Genomic DNA, 19,937 nt, shown 5'->3' on the forward strand with positions numbered 1-19,937 from the left:
CAACAGAAATCAATATGACAACATACAAATTGCTAAAAACCAAAATATAAGGAACACAGAGTTGGAGACTCTCTCTTTTTTTATGATGCTACAAGTCACAATTAACTGGACTTTTTGCAAATTTGCAAGCAGAAAAAATCTGTTGTCATAAGGACTGGTTTTAAATTTAAGCAAAATCAAGTTTAAAGGCTAGTAAAAGGGTGCATTTTCTCAGTTCACCTGTATTTGACAAGTATGGCAAAGGGTTAATTTTGGACCCTGCCTAGAGTCATCTTCATTATGCCATGTGCCTTTGAGAAAGGCACTTATCTCCAGGTAGCTCAGGGGCTAATGTTCCTGTAATTAGTGCACCTTAAGGATAAAAACATCTGCTAAATTACCACAGAGAAGTATCTACTCTGAAGGAAATTATACTTGTAAGAAAAAACAACGGGTGTGTATTTTGTAGATAGAGTTCTCCACACTAGGTGTAGTGTTAATTTGACTATTAAAATATCATATTTTCGCTCCATTAGTCAAATGTTCGGTTCACTTCAAATAGAAACTATCAGTTCACTCAGTGATTTTATGACCATTACAAATCAAACGTGTCTCGGGCTCGCTAACCTCGGATTCTGTCCGATTCACTCAGACAAGTTTTATGAACCGGTTCCACGGATTCAAACAAAAAAACGACCCGTTCATAAATCGTAAATCAACGGTTTTTATCATGGCAGTATCTTTTAGGAATTTGTTACAAATTTGTCCACAATGGAGTGAGGTAAATGTCTTTGCACGCTGTATGAATTCCTCCAGATGTTTTCGTCTTCTATGATGCCATGGACCGCAATGATACAGCTCTTTCTGCTTGTTTACAGCTTTTGAGTGCATTTTCTGATGGCACCGGCTTTGTTTCTCACAAACTTTGATTCTTCAGAAAGTCCACCGACACACTCTTATGCCTTATGAAACAAAGTTAATTGCTAGGCCTATTCTTCTTTCCTTGATGGAAAAAGATTATCTTAAAACCAATTTCTTAAATCTTTAAATATGAAATAAAATACTGCATTGTTAGCATTTACCACAATTTAATAGCAATTTTCTGATAAGGCTATTTTCACTGTAAAACAAACATAATTCCAACCCCACCATGTTGTGACAAACTAGTTAAAACACTCATGTTGTAACAGCACCACATACCCAGACAGCAAGCAGTGTTGGCCCAGATCCGTTCCACATCTGGCCCGCATGGATTTCACACGGGCCGGATCTGGGCCAACACTGTTGCTGTCTGGGTAGTCACACAATGCTTACACTTTTTGGACAAATCAGCCTACTTACAGTTTTGTCTGCATATTAAGCTGCAATACGAGAATTATTTAAGTATTTTAAAAATTACACACCGTTACATAAATACACTAACAACTGCAATAACAAATGATAAAAGAGACTAAGCTGTAGTAAATTGTATTGTGATTAATCCATTATCATACAGGATGTCAAAACCATTACAAACAATCTGGTAACATGTTCAAGACATAAATTGTAGAATCTTTCCTACATATGTCATGCTAAATCAGGTAATGAAAGCAAACCAAAAGTACAGGTGCACATTGTAGCAATTGAGAAGATGAATTCTTTCCTTCTGTCAGAACAAAACTCCATTTATCTGTCATGGCTCTTTAGAAGATGAAGGGTATGAGAGATCTTCTTGATCTGGGGAAATCTTCAAACTTCTCATTATAGAACCTGGAAAACATTAGAGAAACCTCTTTTTTCACTACATTCAGTTTACTGAATGAGATGAACATTTCTGTAAGTAATATTTTACATTTATAAGTAATATTAAATTTACATGGTGGTTTTAGTTTACCTGTGATGGTGATAGGCTCTCGGGCCTATGAAGCAAATTGTGAAAAAAGCAAAGGCAAATGTGGGTAAAGACCAGGTGGCAACAGCGTAACCCAGCCACTCTACAATCTCCCCAAAGAAATTTGCTCCAGACACATACTCAAACAAACCACCTGCAGTTAAAATAAACACATAAATCAACTTAGCATTTATTCAGTGCAGCTATAATTGCAGTTTGCTTACAGAGACTGAGATAAAGACAATAAATTATGAGTACTACATTAAAAAGACCCTGAAATAACTCTACCTCTCGGGATTTTATAAGAAATTTCTCCAGGTTTTCTCAGGCTGCGAAGAATGTGGTCACTGTGAATATTGATTCCCATTCCTATGAAAAATATTATCAGACCTAGAAAAATATAGATGCATATTAAAAAAAATCATATTATAAACATGTAGCTTACAACTTTATATTAAGCAATTCTTCTCAAGAAATTTGCTCCAAACGATAAGTTCCAATACTCCACACTTTTAAAAAATAAAGATTTATTTTTAAGAACTGTTCACTGTAAGGTTCTTAAGGTTCCAAAGGTTAAAGTTCCAAAAATGATTCTTCTATGAAGTTGCTGTAAAACCCCACTTTTGGAACCTTTATACGTTCACACTGTCAGTTTTTGGGATTGACAACCGCATTTTCTTTACAGGTGTGAGTCTCGAAATGTCTCGTTCACACAGCAGCTTACATTTGTGTTTGGAATACTGTCTGTATGAACGTGCAACGGGAGTCAAGCCCGTATTCCACACCAGTAACCATAGCGATAGTGACCAAAATAAAATCAAAGATGGCGCCGTCCATAAAACTGAAAGTCTTATCACTTTCTGACTCGACAAGAGTCCAATAGCCGCGAGTTCATTTGTCAAATCTTTATTAACTGACGGCAGCTTTTAAATTTGGGTGGAGAGCGGAGCATTTGAAGCGCAGAACACAAAACTGACGGGAGTGGTGGAAAATTGACCGCATATAAAAATTTTAGATGACACGCAGCTCATTTCTCAGTCACTGTAAGTTACCGAAAACACATGAAAATACGAAACACACGGTAGACGCGTGTTCCGTTCACACAGCGCGTGTGTTCGAAAAATGGTTGTGAGTCCTGAAAATTTACGGGTGTGAGTTCGGTTACAGAATGCGGTTGTCACACCCGTAAATAACCGAGTGGTGTGTGAACGTAACCGTATTAAGGACTCAAATACAGGACTGACAACTGTATTCTTCTGCTGTGTGAACGGGGCCATTAGTTACTCTGCATTAACATGATCATTTTTTTAATTGAAAAAATTCTAGAATATATAAAAAAGGTTGAGCAAAATTCTGAATTTAAGAATTATCTCCTTTTCAATTCACAAGTCGGAATTTGAAATGAACCGGTCAACAAATTTAATGAATTTCATTAGTCCAACAAAAAGATTTTTGTTAAGAATGGCATTACTTTTCAGTATTTATGCATATTTATTCCCTATGTAGAATGCATTCTATCACAGTTTGATTCAATATATTTCTCATTGATGGTAGTAAAAAGGTCAGTACTAGAACAATTAACACATCCATACTAACAGATTTTATCAAATAAACAGCAGTAGTTCATACCAAAAAATAATGATACATTTGTTCATATCCTGTATGAGTTTCTTTTCACCCTACCTTCCATTTATTTCTACATAAATACAAATTCAACTGACAATTACCGTAAACACCTCAATTGAAATGCTCAATTCAGTTTTGAAAAGCACACAACCCTGAATTATACCAATTTTTTCAGTAAACCAGTTTTACCGGCTAGTAAACAGGCCTCAGAAAACCATGCATTGTGATATGTAGCACAGTGCAGCAGATAGTGTGCCTGCAGGAAGCCATTAATAGAGCAAAACACCATCCCAAACAGCATGATGTCAAGCGGATACGGCCGCCCTTTGGTCAGCAGGGAGTAGATGCAGCTCCTGGAAACCAGAATGTTGATACATATCAAATACCATCTCTTGGTCATCTGCCCACAGTACATTACACTTCCACTGTTATTAGGCCTATGTGTCTTTGTAATTCAACACCTGTTCCCAAACCTGCTGTGTTTTGTCCACATCATGCTTCTGTTGAACTATTCAAGCATTTCTCACTTTATTCACCTGCTTCTGGCCCGGTTATGTGTAATTGCTCAAGAATAAAATTCTGCTGTTACATTTCTGCAACCTTGATTAATTGTTAGCACAGCAGGATTGTCTAAAGGAACAGGAATCTAGAACATTCCACCCAATGCGTTCCCTTTTGTCTTCGGATTAAGGGTATTTTTTTCCTCACTTGTTTTGGGTGAGCTAGATTACACATCCAGGTTTGTGAAAGCTGAACTTGGGTTTACTGCATACTAAATAAACAAGTACTGTAAATGGTAACAAAAACGCCGTGATATCATGCCAATGTCATTATAATGTGGCTATGATCCATTTTTTCTGACCTATCTGCATTTTATATTAATGATCTTTCATTTCAAGATGTTAAATTAACATATTATTAAGTGTTTAGTAACAATTTGAATTACTCTTCAGCCCCACCAACAAGCTTCCCATCTTTCACACAACTTACCTCTGGAAGTAGTGCAGGCAGAAGGTCCAGAGCATCAGGTGTATCCCAGTGCCATTGTTTCCATCGGTGGTCAGCATCAAAATCAGGGGCACCAGCAGAGCGGGAAGCTCCTGGAGGAACCAGGCGAGCCTTGCGGGCACCATTATGGAGCTGCCCGAGGTGTTCACGTAGCGGCCATAGGCAGCGTGAGACTTCATGAGACATATAAAGTGCATTATCCCACCCAAGATCATCGCCAAACTCAAGCCCCGCACGAGGAGCTCCTGGCACTGCATGATGGTTGACGTTGTGTCCGGTTCCAGATCAGGTTTGAGTCTAATCTTGTATGTCCCCTTTTAACCCCTCACCAGAGTTCTGCAAACACAGTGCCTCAGAGCAGCTCCTCCCCAAAAGCAGAGGGAGAGCCGAATCCTGACCATGCTACAGCTTGCACCCTGCTGAAATGTGAGAATGCCTTTTTCAAAGAGATTTCCCTTTTTGACATATTGAGAGATTTTTTTTCTCTAATGCACTGGTGGGGAGCATCAGCTTTCATTTCACAAATTGGTTTAAAAACACAAGCATGTCTGTTTTTTGTGCATCTCGGCGAGCCTTGGCTGTTTTTGCCACCTAAGGAGTGTGCTGATGTTTAGGTTTATGTTTGGAAAGGTGAACAGAGAAATTAGTTTCACAGTATTTTACAAAAGCAGTAATCCTTTCTTTCATCAACCTGTTTACACAAATCAAAGCATGCAAAACTATAGGAGAAAGGGCTAATTCTTATGAGTATCATTATATTTCCGGAAGGCAATTTGTTTTGGCACAAATATTAATACTTTTCAAAAGGAAATCCCATCTCAGACTGTAAAAATAAAAAGACATTTCAGGTACCATTTGGGTTTCCTTATGTTTCCACACTGGCAGAACCATTTGGAGAACCTCAAGGCACCATTTGAAGGTTCCTCAAATGTGCACTAAAATGTGTTTAATTATTATATTATTTAATATTGATGTTGAGATATCAGTACTTCTTAAGATGAAATATTCTTAAGATTATTTAATGCTTAAATACACATTTTATGTGTACTTATGTGTTTCATTTTGTGAGTTTCTCAGAGAAAGACCCTTTTTTAAAAGAGGTTCACCAAGAGGTTTCTTCGGGTTTATTTGCCTAAACACTTTGGCATAATCATTAGACAACAAGTTCAGACAATTTACAAATTGCGGAAAAAGTATTTCCAAATCATACATCCCTGAGGTTATTATGGTATGATGAATTCAGTTGACTTTCAGAAAAGCATGTGTCTCTATAGCTCACAACAGGTTGTTTTTTCCTGTAATTAAGGGAGCACCCGCTGAGAATGTTGATGAATGCATTAATGCTGTGTATGTTGAGAACTTTATCAAACAGCAGGAAGTATTTCCCCTTGCACCATTTATCCATATTACCAATAACATTTCTGTGTTTATGTCCCCGGTAAAAAGCAGTCATTCAATAAAAGTCACTTAAAACAACAGGGTGCTCAAAAAATCCCAGTCTTCCAATTATGTTTCCAAGGAAACGCTTAAAAGAATACAATTTTACAGCCTGACTACTGATAAACCGATGTATAAAAATAACCTTCTAGCATTATTTCAATTAAAAAAATCAGCAGAGAACATTAAGCTACTTAATTTTGATTGACGTTGATTTCTAAAAGCATATTTACCTGCTTTGCAAAAATTAAAACAATGAACAATTAGACCAGTATTTGAATTTCAAATCAGATTAACCCTCTGGTTGTGTTCGGATTCCTATCAAAAATGACCGGATTCAAAACAATTGCTTATACATCTCACATTATGCTATTATCACCAAATATTGGATTCATTCTTTTTGTCAACTTGTTTTCTTTCATTTAGGACTGGTTTTGTGTAGTGGTCTACTGATAGTTTTTTTGACAGCTGATGCCGATATCTTGGAAAGCATGTGGCCGATGGCCGGTCTAAAGCCGATATCATTTTTTAATAATATTTAAGAAATTTTAAATAATTTGAACATGGATTCATTAGTGTTTTTCACAAATAAATATATATTTAATAAAAATATAATTAAAAAGGAAGTAAACACTGTAACCAACAGGGCAATCAGTATTGTGGGAAGTTTGTGTGCATTGGGAATCATATTTTTTCGAATACAGCCAAATTAACACTCATTTTACATACAGCTCACAGTGAAAATGACATGAATATGACAGTGGGCAAATGCATAAAGTGCAGCATAATTTGAAATCATGTCAAAAATGGCCGGCCATTGAAAGTGAATGGGGAAGAATGAAAGTAAGAGAAACAACTAGTGTTCAGGAGCATGTTGTGCTTGCAAACATAAAGGCCTGCATGTATACTCACGCTATCACACACACACATCCATGCATGCAAACTATTGTGAGTTTTACACCCATTTTTTCCTACCCTGAACTGCATGCAATATGCTTTTATGAAAACTCTATCTCTCACACACACACGCTGAAACTGCCTTGTCTATATAGCCTGCATTGAATCTTTTCTTTCATCACATATTCTAGACAAAACATGATGACAATAGGTTTTGAGGCTTTCATGTTCTCACAGAGTACTGGTGCTGTTTTTTGTGATCTTCCCCATTCAGTGTGACTTTGTGCCATTTTGTACCAAATAAAAGCATTTAAAAGTAAACTTCCTGATTAAACATTCATTTAAAATTTTCATAATTTATCTCATATTGTGAAAATTCATAAAAAAAATTCTCACTCAAGAAATGAGGCACCTACTTTTAGATAAATGAGGCCTACAATTAATCAGATGCAAATAGAAACACAAAAACAGCCTTAAATGAAAGAAAACAAGTTGACAAAAAGAATGAATCCAATATTTAGTCATAATATAGCATAATGAGAGATTTATAAGCAATTGTTTGTGGAGTCTGGTCATTTTTGACCGGGAACACCACAAGTGTGACTAGGTAAAATAAAACCTAAAATTCTGAGAAGTACTTCTACCTTGTGTGAACAAAGTCAGTAAGTTTGAGTCCAATGCGATAACGTTAACTAGTATTTCCGGGAAAAAGAAAATCTTCTCCAGGTCAATTTGACCCGAACACAACCAGAGGGTAACCCAATTAATGAGTTTTCCATTTTGTTTCAAAACATGATAAGCTGGGGACCAACACTGCAGTCGTTTCTGGAGTAGAAACTTGCGACCGCAGCTGACAGCTGTGTCCAAAAGAATTCTCAAAGGTTCACTTCACTTGAATGTGTTCACTGTGACCTGAAATGGCTCAGGAGATTTGAAATGTCAACGCTGATAAACTTGAGAACAGATTAATGAAGTAATATTTGTTGAGCTGAACGACCGTCCCTTGTTCCCTGTTTTGAAAAACAAAAAAACACGTAAATATGTGAACATTTTAATACAGAATAAATTCTAATCACAAATCAAATTTCAAGGAAGGGTCAAAGAAAAGGAAAAATAATTAGAAAAAGTGAAAAACAATTGTGTGAGTTGTAGTTTGAAGGTTTGTAGTTTCACAAAACAAATGCCACCTAATACCTGAAAAAAACGAATGACACATAAAACAAGTTTTAACTTCCTCGGTCCCTGCTTCAGTCAAAATCTACATCCATAAGGAGTCTGGGATTGTTTATGATCTTTGATATCTATAGCAGTCAGCATCCATCTAAAAAAATAAACCAAAAATAAATAGGAAGTTTTCATTGCTGCATAGCACACAAAATTAAAAGGTAAACTGGTCTGCCATGCAGATGCAGTGCCATCCGTGCTCTTCCCATTTAGAATGCGTGCACGTTAATGTGACAATTGCATGAAGCTGCCTAAGCAGTACGTGACAGGCCTGTTTTCAATATAAAAGTACATCTGCAAAAGCAATTCAGGAAAAATATTTCATATGTCTGCTTTTATTAATTTAAGCCTTCACACTATACCATTCGGGTATGGGTTGGTAAGAATTTTTTAAAATCTCGTCTCTACTGCTAACCAAGGTTGCATTTATTTGCTCAAAAATACAGTGAAAAATGTAATATTGTGAAACATTAATATATGTGTAATGTAATTTACTCCTGTGATAGCAAGGCTGAATTTTCAGCATCATTGCTCCAATCTTCAGTGTCACATGATCCTTCATAATTCATTCTGATATGCTGATTTGCTTCTCAACATTTATTATCAGAGTTGAAAACAGTTGTGCAAAAGTTCAAAAGAACACACCTTTACCTTTAGAAATACCTTTTAATCAATTGAATGTGTCCTTGCTGAATAAAAGTATTTAAATTTTTTTTTAAAGTAATTTTCTGCAATTACTTGTCAAAACCGGTCAAGAATGGTTACAATGGTATGGTAGCAATAATATCCTCATAATGACTCAAAAATAGGATTGCTTTTACTGCCCCCCCCCCCCCCCCCCCCCCAAAAAAAAACCTTTCAACTTACACATTGTTTATTTTGCTTACTACAGAATAGAATGTGGTTTAAACCCACATATCCATGATTCCGCTATCATTCAATTAGAAAAGAAATGAGAGAGACACTACATCTTTGGAAAGAAGACTTGTGTTATGGCATTTTTAATTAATCTTGGCCAGCTCTGACTCCAATAACTCAACTGCTCGAAAATGTCACAAACACAGAAAGGAATTGCAAACAATAATGCAAGAAACCACAGCGCAGTAACGTTTGTCATTACACTTTATTGGTTCTTTGCAACATCAGCCATGACCCTTGTCATATCTGGCGAGAATTCTGTAATGCTTCAATGTAACCTGAGATTCAAAAATGACTCCGTTAAGGAGAGCATCAAATTATTTCGACATAGGTTTGACAACGTGTGAACTGTTCATTTCTACGCAATAATAGTTAGAATAATAATAAACGGTACTAAAATAAAAAATAAACATTTAAACAATTCTAACAGTACAAGAACAGGTGTTGTGCTGGGTGAAGATAATGAATCTCTTCCCCTACTTTGAAAACGGCGAAAACTAATTCAACACAGACTAAATCAAGTCTTTTTTTGTGGGCAAATGAAGGGTGGACAAGGGTGGAAAGCACAGGACCAAAAAAACAACAACAAAAAAACATGTTTAACACTGACCCAAGGCACATCTGCATGGTGTGATATGCTTTGTCTGTTTTCTGTTTGAGGATCTGGTTTGAGACATTCAAACCTTGATGGGATGTACTGGAGCCTTGCCATTTTCCATTCGATGGTTACCCAGGAAAAATCTTGCTGCATTGTGCTCTTTGGGAGTAGATGGGTTAAGGAGGAAAGCCAGACAAAATGCCTACGCCGTTCAGAAAATCCACCTCCAGCGGTTCCTTGATACGGGTATGCATCACTAACTACTAGTCAGCTGTTAAACATGGCTGCTAACTTGCATGAGAAAATAAAATTGTTTCAGAATAACCCAAAAAAAATCCCCCCCCTTGGGGTTGAATGGATAGAACAGCCATTTTGAGGCAGTCTGAATTGTACTGCACTTCCTGTAGACTTCAAACACTACTATATGCTTCCACACACTTTGAGATTATATGTCAAACGTACAGTAAAACTAGAAAGCTAAATAATGGTCATCACAAAGGGAAAATAAACAGAACGGAATATAAGAATCAGAAAGAAAAAAACTTTAATTTGACTACAATAAAAGATTAGATGAAAGAAAACCTATTTTTTTGGTATATCCAGAACAGTGGAGGGTTAGTGTGTATTGTGTAGCCCTTTAAAAACTACAACAGGACCAACGCAGTAGTACTACAATTCTCAGGGTGTACATGGACATAGTCTGTCGACTTCCTTTTTCTCATTATTTATCATTAGGTGAGACGTTATGTAGATTATATATGCAGACTTGCAAAAAGAGTGCAATGTCGATGGTTTTATTTCTTTTATTTAAACTTTAAATGTGTCTTGCTTTTAAATTACACAAGGGCTCTTTGGACACCTAACGTCCTTGGAGGGTCAAAAGTGGATTTTGCCTCATTAAGACCCCCCCCAAACAAACATGAAAAAAACCAACAACCAAAAATCTGACCTTGCAACACCCAAAAAACTGCGGCTGTACTTCAAGCTATAGCATCATCCGAGTTGCCTCACGTGGAAAACGGGGTACAGGGGAAGCTGTAGGAAGAGGAGGTTAGTATCTTAATGTTACATCTGGATTCGGGGTATGTATGAGGATTCCCAACTGCGATGAGCTTCGTATGTCCTTCCTATAGAAGAGGCGAGGGAGGATGGGGATACGGGTGGGAGGGCCTGGGGTCTTCTAGGAGGCTCCACAGCTCCTGGGAAAGTTTACCTCAATGAACGATGAGAGCTCCAGCAGCGTAACTCACAGAGCTGTCCGACCAGTTTCGACACTGGCTCGACTGCGCATAGTTTAGGAAAGAGAAGTTCATGTCTACGCCGTTCTTTTTCAGTTCCGCCACGGCCTGATGGAATGAGGAGAATCAATGGAGAGTCAACACTAAAGGGATGCTTTTAGACTGACAACTGTAATCTTAAAAGCTTCATAATTAAAGAGTGGGAAGTTGGCAAGACATTAGTTAGGGGGGGAAAAATACCTTAATAAAAGCTCTGCGACAGTTAAGTGCTAGGCTAATTATCATGCCTACGGACCAGCCATTATTTGCATTATTTTGCTTTTACTTTATTGAGTCGACAGCGGTTTCCTAAATAAAATGTCCAGGGGGATATTCACGAAGTCGTTCATATGAATCATTCATTAGGTACTTACATTTAGAAGAACACCGATGGGATGGCGACCACAAATAGTATTATGATATTTCTTCAAATAATTGCTAAAGGAGATGGGGTCCAGCTGTTCTATAATTCCCATTCCCTAAAAAAATTTAAAAAAAAATTAACATGCATACATTTCAGTAACATCAACAAAGCTTTCACATTACTGGCTTTAAAGATGATGTAATTTTTATTTTTGTTTTATTTGACTCTCTGTTTTTGCATTTGACATCTGGTGTGGTTTAATTGCACTTCACAACATCTTGATATAAAATAATCAACTTTCCAAAAGCAAGATTTTCAGTAACACAATAATTAATGGATATTTCACAGAAGGAGCTCCAGATCAAGCACGATCCTTGTCTATTAAATTACCCTACCAAGGCAAAAGTACTTTGCCCAGTTGGTAAGCCTTTAATGAGGTTTGGGTTCTAAGAACATCTGCTATTTGACAGACTGTCATGGGTGGAAAGTATTAAAGTTGTTCTTTGAATTGCCGACTTCCACGACAGAGTAACCATAACAATGACTCTTTAGCTTGGAGAAAAATTCCATCACCTTTTTTTCTAAAACCACCGTTAGGATTAGCACATTGTGTATCTCAAACCAGAATGGGCTACTTGCATGTAAACCTCATATGTCAGACATGAGTGAGTTGCCAGAGGGAAAGGGGAGTAGGAACAGGTTTACCATTTTGTCAAGGTGTTCGATAGATCTGTAGATCTCCCCTTGACTTTCATCGTAATAGGTGTAGCGGAAACGTTGACCTGCAGAATTGACAAAAAAGGTTCAACTTAATTAACCAGAGAAGGCACATAAAAACCAAAAGGGATATTTCTATGGGTTCCTACCTATTTAGAGAGTTCTGAAACACTCACTTATGAGGTTTAATTTCAATTAGAATGCTGCCACTGAAGTCAGCTGCCTATGTAGGCAGCAGGCAGCCTGTGTTTCTGGCAAGTCTAGCACATTGATGGAGAGTGTGAGAGTGGAGCGAATGTCTGTGATGCCAACATGAATTGGATGAGAAGTGAAAGCATGTACACTGTATTGCCCAAAGTATTGGGTTCTAATGTTGAACTACTTTAGTAATTTCTATGAGTACAAATCTTAATGTTTAAGCATATAATGATAATCTAGGGAATTGTGTGCTTCTAATTTTATAGCAACAGTTTGGACAGGACCCTTTTCTATTCTAACATGACAATGCCTCTGTGTATAAGGCACGGTTCAAAAAGACATGATTGATACAGTCAGTGTGGAAGAACTTGACTGGTCTGCTGAAAGCCAAGTCCTGATCCCAGCTGAACACCTCTGGTGTGACTTTAAATGCAGACCTTGAGCCAAAAACTCATCACCAAACACTAATAACTTGTACATAAGGGTACTGTCATTTTAGACACGTCCAAAACTGTTGCAACAGAGATGGAAATAAAATGTTTAAATACATGAATTATGTTTCCATCTTTGTTGCCACAGTTTTGTTAGTGCCTTTTTCTGTTCTAAAGAAGGGTCCCAACACTTTTGTCCTTACAGTGTCTATACAAGTCATGGGTGTTTGGTGATGAGTTTTTGGCTCAAGGTCTGCATTTAGCTGGGATTTGGACTTGGCTTTCTGCAGACCAGTCAAGTTCTTCCACACTGACTGAATCAATCATGTCTTTTTGAACCGTGCCTTATACACAGAGGGACTGTCCTGTTAGAATAGAAAAGGGTCCTGTCCAAACTGTTGCTATAAAATTAGAAGCACACATTTCCCTAGAATATCATTATATGCTTAAACATTAAGATTTGTACTCATAGAAATGACTAAAGTAGTCAAACATGTTCATTTGAAGGGGGTGACCCAATACTTTTGGCAATATAGTGTATATCTTCTGTACAAGATTTATGCTGCTTCCGTCATCAATAATTTGAGTGACACTTGATTTAGAATGGTTTTTGCATAATTCCAAGTAAAGTATCAAACCAATGTCATGCCTTTCAATTATTGGAAATTATAGAGAGGGAGAGAGAGAGATTTTTCATTTGTTCTCTAAGGCCTTGGCAATTATATATAGTTTGTGTTAAGTGTTTTTGTATTATATGCATAAATATGCACATAATGTTACGTGTATATGGCCAAATTGATGCATACTGAATAAAAAGTCAATGACAAAAAAAAAAACCGATGTCAAGCATTCAAAAACTACCGAAAGTCGTGTGATTAATCAACACAGATCCAAAGTGTTGACTAGTGCCAGAACTAAACCACTAATTGGTGCAAACCAGTAGATTTACTGTTGATAAAATGTCAGCACTACAGCTCATGTCAACAAACAGGAAATATTCCACTGATTACTGACTATAATTGATACTAAATATTTTCTGTTTTTTGACAGTTGAAAAATTCAAGTGTGTGAGTGGACACAAACCCCAGTGGCAGAAGTCAGAGGAGATGATGAAAAGATTAGAAGGGTCAGCCAGGTATTTGCTAAGCAGCTTGCCATATTCCTGCTCTTTAGATTCACTCAGAGCTCCCACCAGTACAGGGACGATGCTGAACTCATCTTTATGGCTGTTTTTGAAAAACAAAGCACAGAACAGAATCATTTGTCTAGTCCCAGATGGAGATTTGACATTTGCATGGTTGTAAATATTCTTTTGTCAAAGAATTTTGCATCACTCATTAAAATCCATGGCCATGTCAAATCAATAGCTCTACAAAGGTTTTCAGTTTCCCAAAAATTGCAGAGGTGTGAGAATAAAATTTGGTGCAAAAACAAAAAAATGCTGAAAACCTTTAGAAATATTATAGTTGCTCAGCAACTAATAGGTCTGCTTGTGAAAAAAAAATTACCCAGATGTCTAATCAAACAAATTGAGGGGATGTGAACTTTTCTATGCCCACACATACTGCAATATTTTAATGGAATAATAGAAGCAGTTGGTGGCTCCTGCATTAAAATAAAAAAAAATATACATGAAAAATAAAACACAACAACAACAAAAACAACAGAACATCCATCACGGCAAACTAATTAGAGGCACCACACTAGATAAACAGATCCTGACAACATAATTAGTGGATCTGGCAGAGATGAATGAGCACTATGGGTCAATAATGCCGCTCATGGCCCCTGCATAGAGATGAGGTGAAACCTTGATATATCCTTCTTGCTTCTCTTTACGTTCACATTTTTTCCCTGGGCAGACTCTGTCCTACACAAGGACGTGTATGTCTTTATAGAGAGACTACATAAGATAATTATAGGAAACCACAAAGGGCTGTATCATATTTCCTTTTGCTAGTGTAACACTGACAAAAGGTTAAAAAGCAAAAGATAAGACTTTGCAAGCAACACCTATGATCTTGGTTCCTTCAGAGAAGCCACTTGCATTTGCTCTTTATTTCCTAAATAAAAGTTATATAAACTAAAGTTTAAAAACTTTAGGTCTGTAAGATTTTATGTTTTTTGAAAGTCTCTAATGCTCACAAAGTTAACATTTACTTAGAAACAGTAATACTGTTTCAGCATCTTTCGTTTCACATGATCCTTCAGAAATCAAGCTAATATCCGGATTAAGTGCTCAAACATTTATTATTATCAATGTTTAAAAAAAAAGACGGTAATTATATTTTAGTGGCTTTTTCAAGTTTCTTTGGTGAATAGAAGGTTTAAATAATATTTTATTTGAAATATAGATTTTTGTAACAATGAAAAAGTCTTTACTGTCATGTTTATTCAATTTAAATATTAAATTCTAAGTATTAGCTTATTTGAAATTAACTTTTAAATGGTAATGTTTTTTTAAATGGTTCAAGCATAGAGTCTTCCCAGAATCCAAGGTATTCAATGGATAACGCATGATGTCCCAAACCTGTATGAATGATTTTCTACAGTGGAACACAAGAATGCTTTTGATATTTTGAAGAACTGTTTTTGTGAGACAATAGGGTGCACTTTCACTGTATGGGGAGAGAAAAAAAACACTTGAGATGTTTTGTAAAGTATCTTCTTTTGAAGAAAGAGTCATACAGGTTATGTTGAGTTAATGATTACAGAATTTCCATGTCTGGGTGAACTGTTCCCTTAAGGGTCAAGATGAAGATATTCATTATCTGGTTGTTACCTCTCCATGGCTTTAGCGGTATAAGGCAAGTGCATCTCAATGCTGTGTTCGTCTTCGTCTGTCTGCAGACTCATCTTCTCAAACATGCCTGTTTTCCACAGATCCGCGTAAACTGCCAGAGAAAGAGATGGGGCAGTGGGAATTAAAGCCCTTGTGTTTTGCATTGAGGAGTTATAATTATAATTACACAAAACCTCATTAATAAGAGCACCATCAAATAAAAGATCATCTCTCACATTCCTTTGTTGCACATTCATTATGTTAACAGTCAGAGAACACTATGAAATAATAACAAATGTAGTCATTTACAACTTGAAAATGTTGCAATCTCTTCTGCAAAGCTCAGTTTGAGAGAAAACGAGCCAGACATTAAAAAAAACAACCTGGGCGACACCTTTCTGTGCATTGTTATTCAATCAGCATTTAATCCTGCCCAGGGAGAAAATTTGATTTCTTACCCTTCTGGTCAATCCTCAGGTCGTACAGTGGTGTTCTGTAGACCTCGGCGGGGGAGAGGGCACAGCGAGACAGCGGCACATGGTGAGAGGGGCCAAGAATGAACACCCTCCGACTGATGAATAAGAGAGCGCTGCGGTTACCTCTCTCCCCATGGCACACTCAACATTACGGCTACTTCAAGAGAATTTAAACAAGCTCTGATGACAGGAGAGACACTTACGTGATGGAGGGGTCCACCTGCTTGTAGGCGTGGGCGGCACACGCGCCGCAGTAAGTGTAGCCAGCGTGCCTGCAAAAGACAGTGGTTTAAGAATGCAGAAAGACAGCTGAAACAGAAAAAAAATTAAAAAAAGAGGTTTGTCTGCTTTCACTCCACATACGGTGCTATTATGGCTCTAGCTGGACCGGCTGTAGATTGTGCTTGAGATAACCAGCCCTCGAGTTGTGCGTTAAGCTGGGATCCTAATCGCAAAGACAGAAGAAAAATGTCATCAGCAAATATGACAAGTCAAGCTTTATAATCAAAAACATGAAAAAGACCATGTTCATTATATTTGCAATATTTACAGAAATTAAGAAAACAAAGCCTGTTTTAGAGTAATTATGATTTTTATGGATTATTTTCAGGGGAAATATTGTGTAAAATAAATGTTCATGTAGACTCAAAAGAATACATTTTCTCTTTTGCAGTTATAAAAAGAGCACTATGAATATAAGCACATTTTCCTCCCTAATTTCTATTCTGGGAATAATTTTGCATATTCTAATGCAAAACAAACAAATTCACCTCAGTACCATAACATGCTAAAACGTTTTATAATCAAGCATTCATCTGTGGTTTTCTCTTCGAAATATAAATCAGTCAAACAAACAGTGACGCAATATGTGAAATGGCTGTCTGAATGTTGATTCCAGCAATATTTCAGCCTCAGACAGTGCCATTATTCCAGTTCTAATGACTTTCTTATCAGAGTCTGAGAGGACGAGATAAGAGTTTTGAGAACCAGTGAACAGATGAACTACAGCTGATTCTGTAAAAGGAATAATAAGAATACAACTAATTTGGTCAAGTTTTAGCAGTTGATAATCAAATCTCTACACTGTAATGAATCATACCATTACATCACTAATGATTTTCCAAAGAGGAGTCAGGTCTGAATACTAATGCATGTGCAAATGCATTCATTTCACTGTCTGACTGATAGGAATTTTTATGGCTGATGAGTACAATAATATATAAAAGGTGGTTGATTGTGGTTATAGTGCTGTCTTTATATATTGCAGTGTAAGAGATTACTTATTCTCGCACATATGAAGAATACAGATGAATAATGTATACACAAATCTGGGCTTTAAAAAATGGTAAAAGGCTTGCTGAGACATGGTCAATATAGGAGTCTAATATATGAAGAATCCCAATATAGCAGTATATGAAAAAATCTAATATTATATTTATACATTGACATTGTCTGTACAATTTGTCCAACTGACACACTCCTAACTAACTGGTCAGAGTTATCACTAGTTAACGATAGTCATGATCTGAAAACTATAACTGAAGACTAAGGCATGTTTATACATGTATGGGCTCACCAGATTTTTTTTCAACACATTACATTATTTGCTAAAGACTAGCCTTCTTCATATGCAAACACTCAAAAATGTGTTTTTTGAACAAAACAAGAGCTCTAAAGATAGTGGCAGCTTACAACTCAGATAATGTAAACTGACTTCTCTATGGTGTAAAAAATATGTGATCGACTGTGTGTGTGTGTGTGTGTGTAGCACTAGGCTTTTGTCATGCATCCTTTGTTGCTGCATGAGGGAAAAAAAAACAGCACCGGCCCTCTACAGACTTTCATGTGCTGACTGTATTTACTGGGATGGATCTGCACATAAATGCTGACCGGTACAACAATAAACACAGCATTGCTTGACATCAGTATTAATGAAAAACATGGTTTTATTCTCTATGAAAAGACAGCTGTCATGTACAGCTGTCATATGAACTTCATCAAATAGCTTTAGCCGTTAGCAGGGTAAATCCAGGCTTCTGAATTGCGACAGGCGTTAATCTATCTTGATTTACTCATCCGGTAAAGTAGGGCTGGGTAAAGTTAGCGAGGATGGTATATTAATCTGTGGTATTAGTTTGTGTAGTTGGCGTGTTGGAGAGATTCACACACACACACCGGCTATAGGCTAACCAGCTAACTGTTGGCCTGTTTTGTTCTCAGCTGCTATCATACACAGAAGCTACACATTTACAATAGAAACACAAAAATAAACAACAACAACAGGCAAATATGAGAGAAACAACCAGTGCTGTCGATTTAAATAATGGCCCTTGAATTTAAATGCAATTTTCTTTGTCTGCTCAATGAAAAACTGAAAAAAAAAAATACAAAACGCATTGTAATATTTAAAGTAATTCATCAAATAATCATCTAAATGCCAAGACAAATTAAATGACACTTCACTTTTTTTGTAGACTTAGATTAATTGCTGAGCAGAATCAAATCCGTCTAAAGTGATTTTCTAACCAAATAAAGCTAACATGTTTTAGTTCACATTTTAAATAAAGTTCGTTAGTTTTTAAAATAATGTAAGTTGAGCAAAAGGCACAAATATGAAGAAACTCGCCCTGTGGTCTTTAAACCATTTTAGGCACAGCCATTTAATAATTCCCAGCTGATCGCACAGGCTCGGTCTAAAACCAAAGTGAGCTGCCTACCTAGGCAGCATTTTTAAGCGTGCTGAACGTCCCAAATTGCTGTCCAGATAGGCAGCTGACTAGGTTTTGAGACACTGCCAGACACACACACTGGTGTAAGCAGCACACCGGACCTCAGGCCCGGGCCGCTCTCGGGTCTCTGGCTCTACCTGAGGCCGTGTACCAGCTGCCGGCGTGGCTCGCTTCTCTGCACACCATCCGGTTCGACATCTTGGTGCCCGCGCCGCCTATCTTGGTCCAATAAAACCTCGTCGGTGGGGGGAAGAATGAACTAAAAGCACTAGGCAAATATGCTAGCTGTAAAAGTATATGCCTGTGCTGAAGCTGCGTGCCCAGGGAAGGAATATTCTATATAATCTTGATATAAATGTGAGACATATAAGTGACGATACGCAAAAATATAAAGATGATGATAGTCTGGCTGTGAAGAACAAAGATCCGACCAGTTCATCCGCTCGCTGCCAAGTTTGTCTCTGTTACACGGATGGGCTGGTTTGGCCATCTCGGCTTCCGTTCTGACAGGAAAACTGGGCGGGGAGAGTTGATTGACTGACTGAAGCGAAAGACTGACTGGTTGATTAGAATAAGGGGCGTTCCCAAATAGATGCATATGTAGATCACGCTTTTATGATTGGATAGCTCAGTGTGTTTGGCTGAGACTCATTGGCGGAAGACAGATGTGGGCGTGGACTCGCAGATCGTTTTGTTGGTGAAAACGTAGCATTTGTAACATTAATATAGACACTTTTAGTGTTGAAGAAATTAAAAAATAATAATATTAAATTAAAAGTGAAACGATAGAACAGTGATTGTATCTTTGTATTATAATTGTCAAATTGCACACTTTGGCAAAATGTCACATCTCTTTTGTATTTGACTGTTAAAGACGTCGTTTGTTATTGTGAACAAAATAAAATCACTGACAACATGCTAAAACTTATCATTTTTATATTCACAAATGTATTTCTACATCTATCTCATTTTATAAGGATCTTTGTAATGAGCTTGAATTAAAACAGATATACAATAACCTAACTAGACAAAATCTATATATTATTTACGTCGACGACTTCTTACTGCTTCCATTATTTATTTTTATTATTTATTAAATATATTCAGTATATGTATAGTAACTCAATTTAAACGTACATTCAGACTGACTGACTGCATTTTACCACCAGAGGACACTGTTGCTTAGAAATGCTGCCCTTCGATTAAAACGGATGCATCCACATAAAATCAATCCGTCAGGTCGTCAGGTATTTGTTTTTGTATCAGACTTTAACAACCTTTATTGTTTTTTATAGACATGGTATTATACTCTACAATAAGCCAGAGACGCAAAACTTCCACAATTCTAATATATCGTGTCAGCACGTACTCTTTTCGCTGTACACTGTACTCAAAAATAAATAAAT

At 36.9% G+C, this 19,937-nt stretch overlaps 2 protein-coding genes across 2 annotated transcripts; both read right to left on the minus strand.

Moving 5' to 3' along the window:
- Positions 1-1,052: 1,052 nt before the first annotated feature.
- LOC306884270 (3-oxo-5-alpha-steroid 4-dehydrogenase 2-like) lies at positions 1,053-4,861 on the minus strand. The gene is made up of 5 exons (XM_079440008.1): positions 4,466-4,861; positions 3,665-3,828; positions 2,138-2,239; positions 1,853-2,003; positions 1,053-1,728 (listed from the first exon to the last, which is right to left on the minus strand). The coding sequence occupies exons 1-5, from the start codon at positions 4,738-4,740 to the stop codon at positions 1,662-1,664; spliced, it is 759 nt and encodes a 252-aa protein (XP_079296134.1). The 5' UTR covers positions 4,741-4,861; the 3' UTR covers positions 1,053-1,661.
- Positions 4,862-9,146: 4,285 nt separating this feature from the next.
- Positions 9,147-19,041, minus strand: LOC306884727 (protein MEMO1). Its single transcript, XM_079440877.1, has 9 exons — positions 18,669-19,041; positions 16,166-16,247; positions 16,006-16,074; positions 15,785-15,897; positions 15,327-15,438; positions 13,628-13,770; positions 11,904-11,980; positions 11,209-11,313; positions 9,147-10,903 (listed from the first exon to the last, which is right to left on the minus strand). Exons 1-9 carry the CDS (start codon positions 18,727-18,729, stop codon positions 10,772-10,774), a joined length of 894 nt encoding a protein of 297 aa, XP_079297003.1. The 5' UTR covers positions 18,730-19,041; the 3' UTR covers positions 9,147-10,771.
- Positions 19,042-19,937: the final 896 nt, after the last annotated feature.

This window comes from Barbus barbus, assembly GCF_936440315.1.
Source record: "Barbus barbus genome assembly, chromosome: 18".
Taxonomy (NCBI): Eukaryota; Metazoa; Chordata; class Actinopteri; order Cypriniformes; family Cyprinidae; genus Barbus; species Barbus barbus.

Excerpts from the sequence above, each read along its gene's own strand:
- LOC306884270 (XM_079440008.1), bottom strand. The coding sequence starts at position 4,740 with ATGCAGTGCCAGGAGCTCCTCGTGCGGGGCTTGAGTTTGGCGATGATC. Across the intron at positions 3,829-4,465 it reads TGCCTGCACTACTTCCAGAG|GAGCTGCATCTACTCCCTGC; the intron begins GTAAGTTGTGTG and ends TCTGGTTTCCAG. Across the intron at positions 2,240-3,664 it reads TGAGGCCTGTTTACTAGCCG|GTCTGATAATATTTTTCATA; the intron begins GTAAAACTGGTT and ends ATATTTTTCTAG.
- LOC306884727 (XM_079440877.1), bottom strand. The coding sequence starts at position 18,729 with ATGTCGAACCGGATGGTGTGCAGAGAAGCGAGCCACGCCGGCAGCTGG. Across the intron at positions 15,439-15,784 it reads CCTGAGGATTGACCAGAAGG|TTTACGCGGATCTGTGGAAA; the intron begins GTAAGAAATCAA and ends TTTCTCTGGCAG. Across the intron at positions 10,904-11,208 it reads CCATCGGTGTTCTTCTAAAT|GCCGTGGCGGAACTGAAAAA; the intron begins GTAAGTACCTAA and ends TCATTCCATCAG.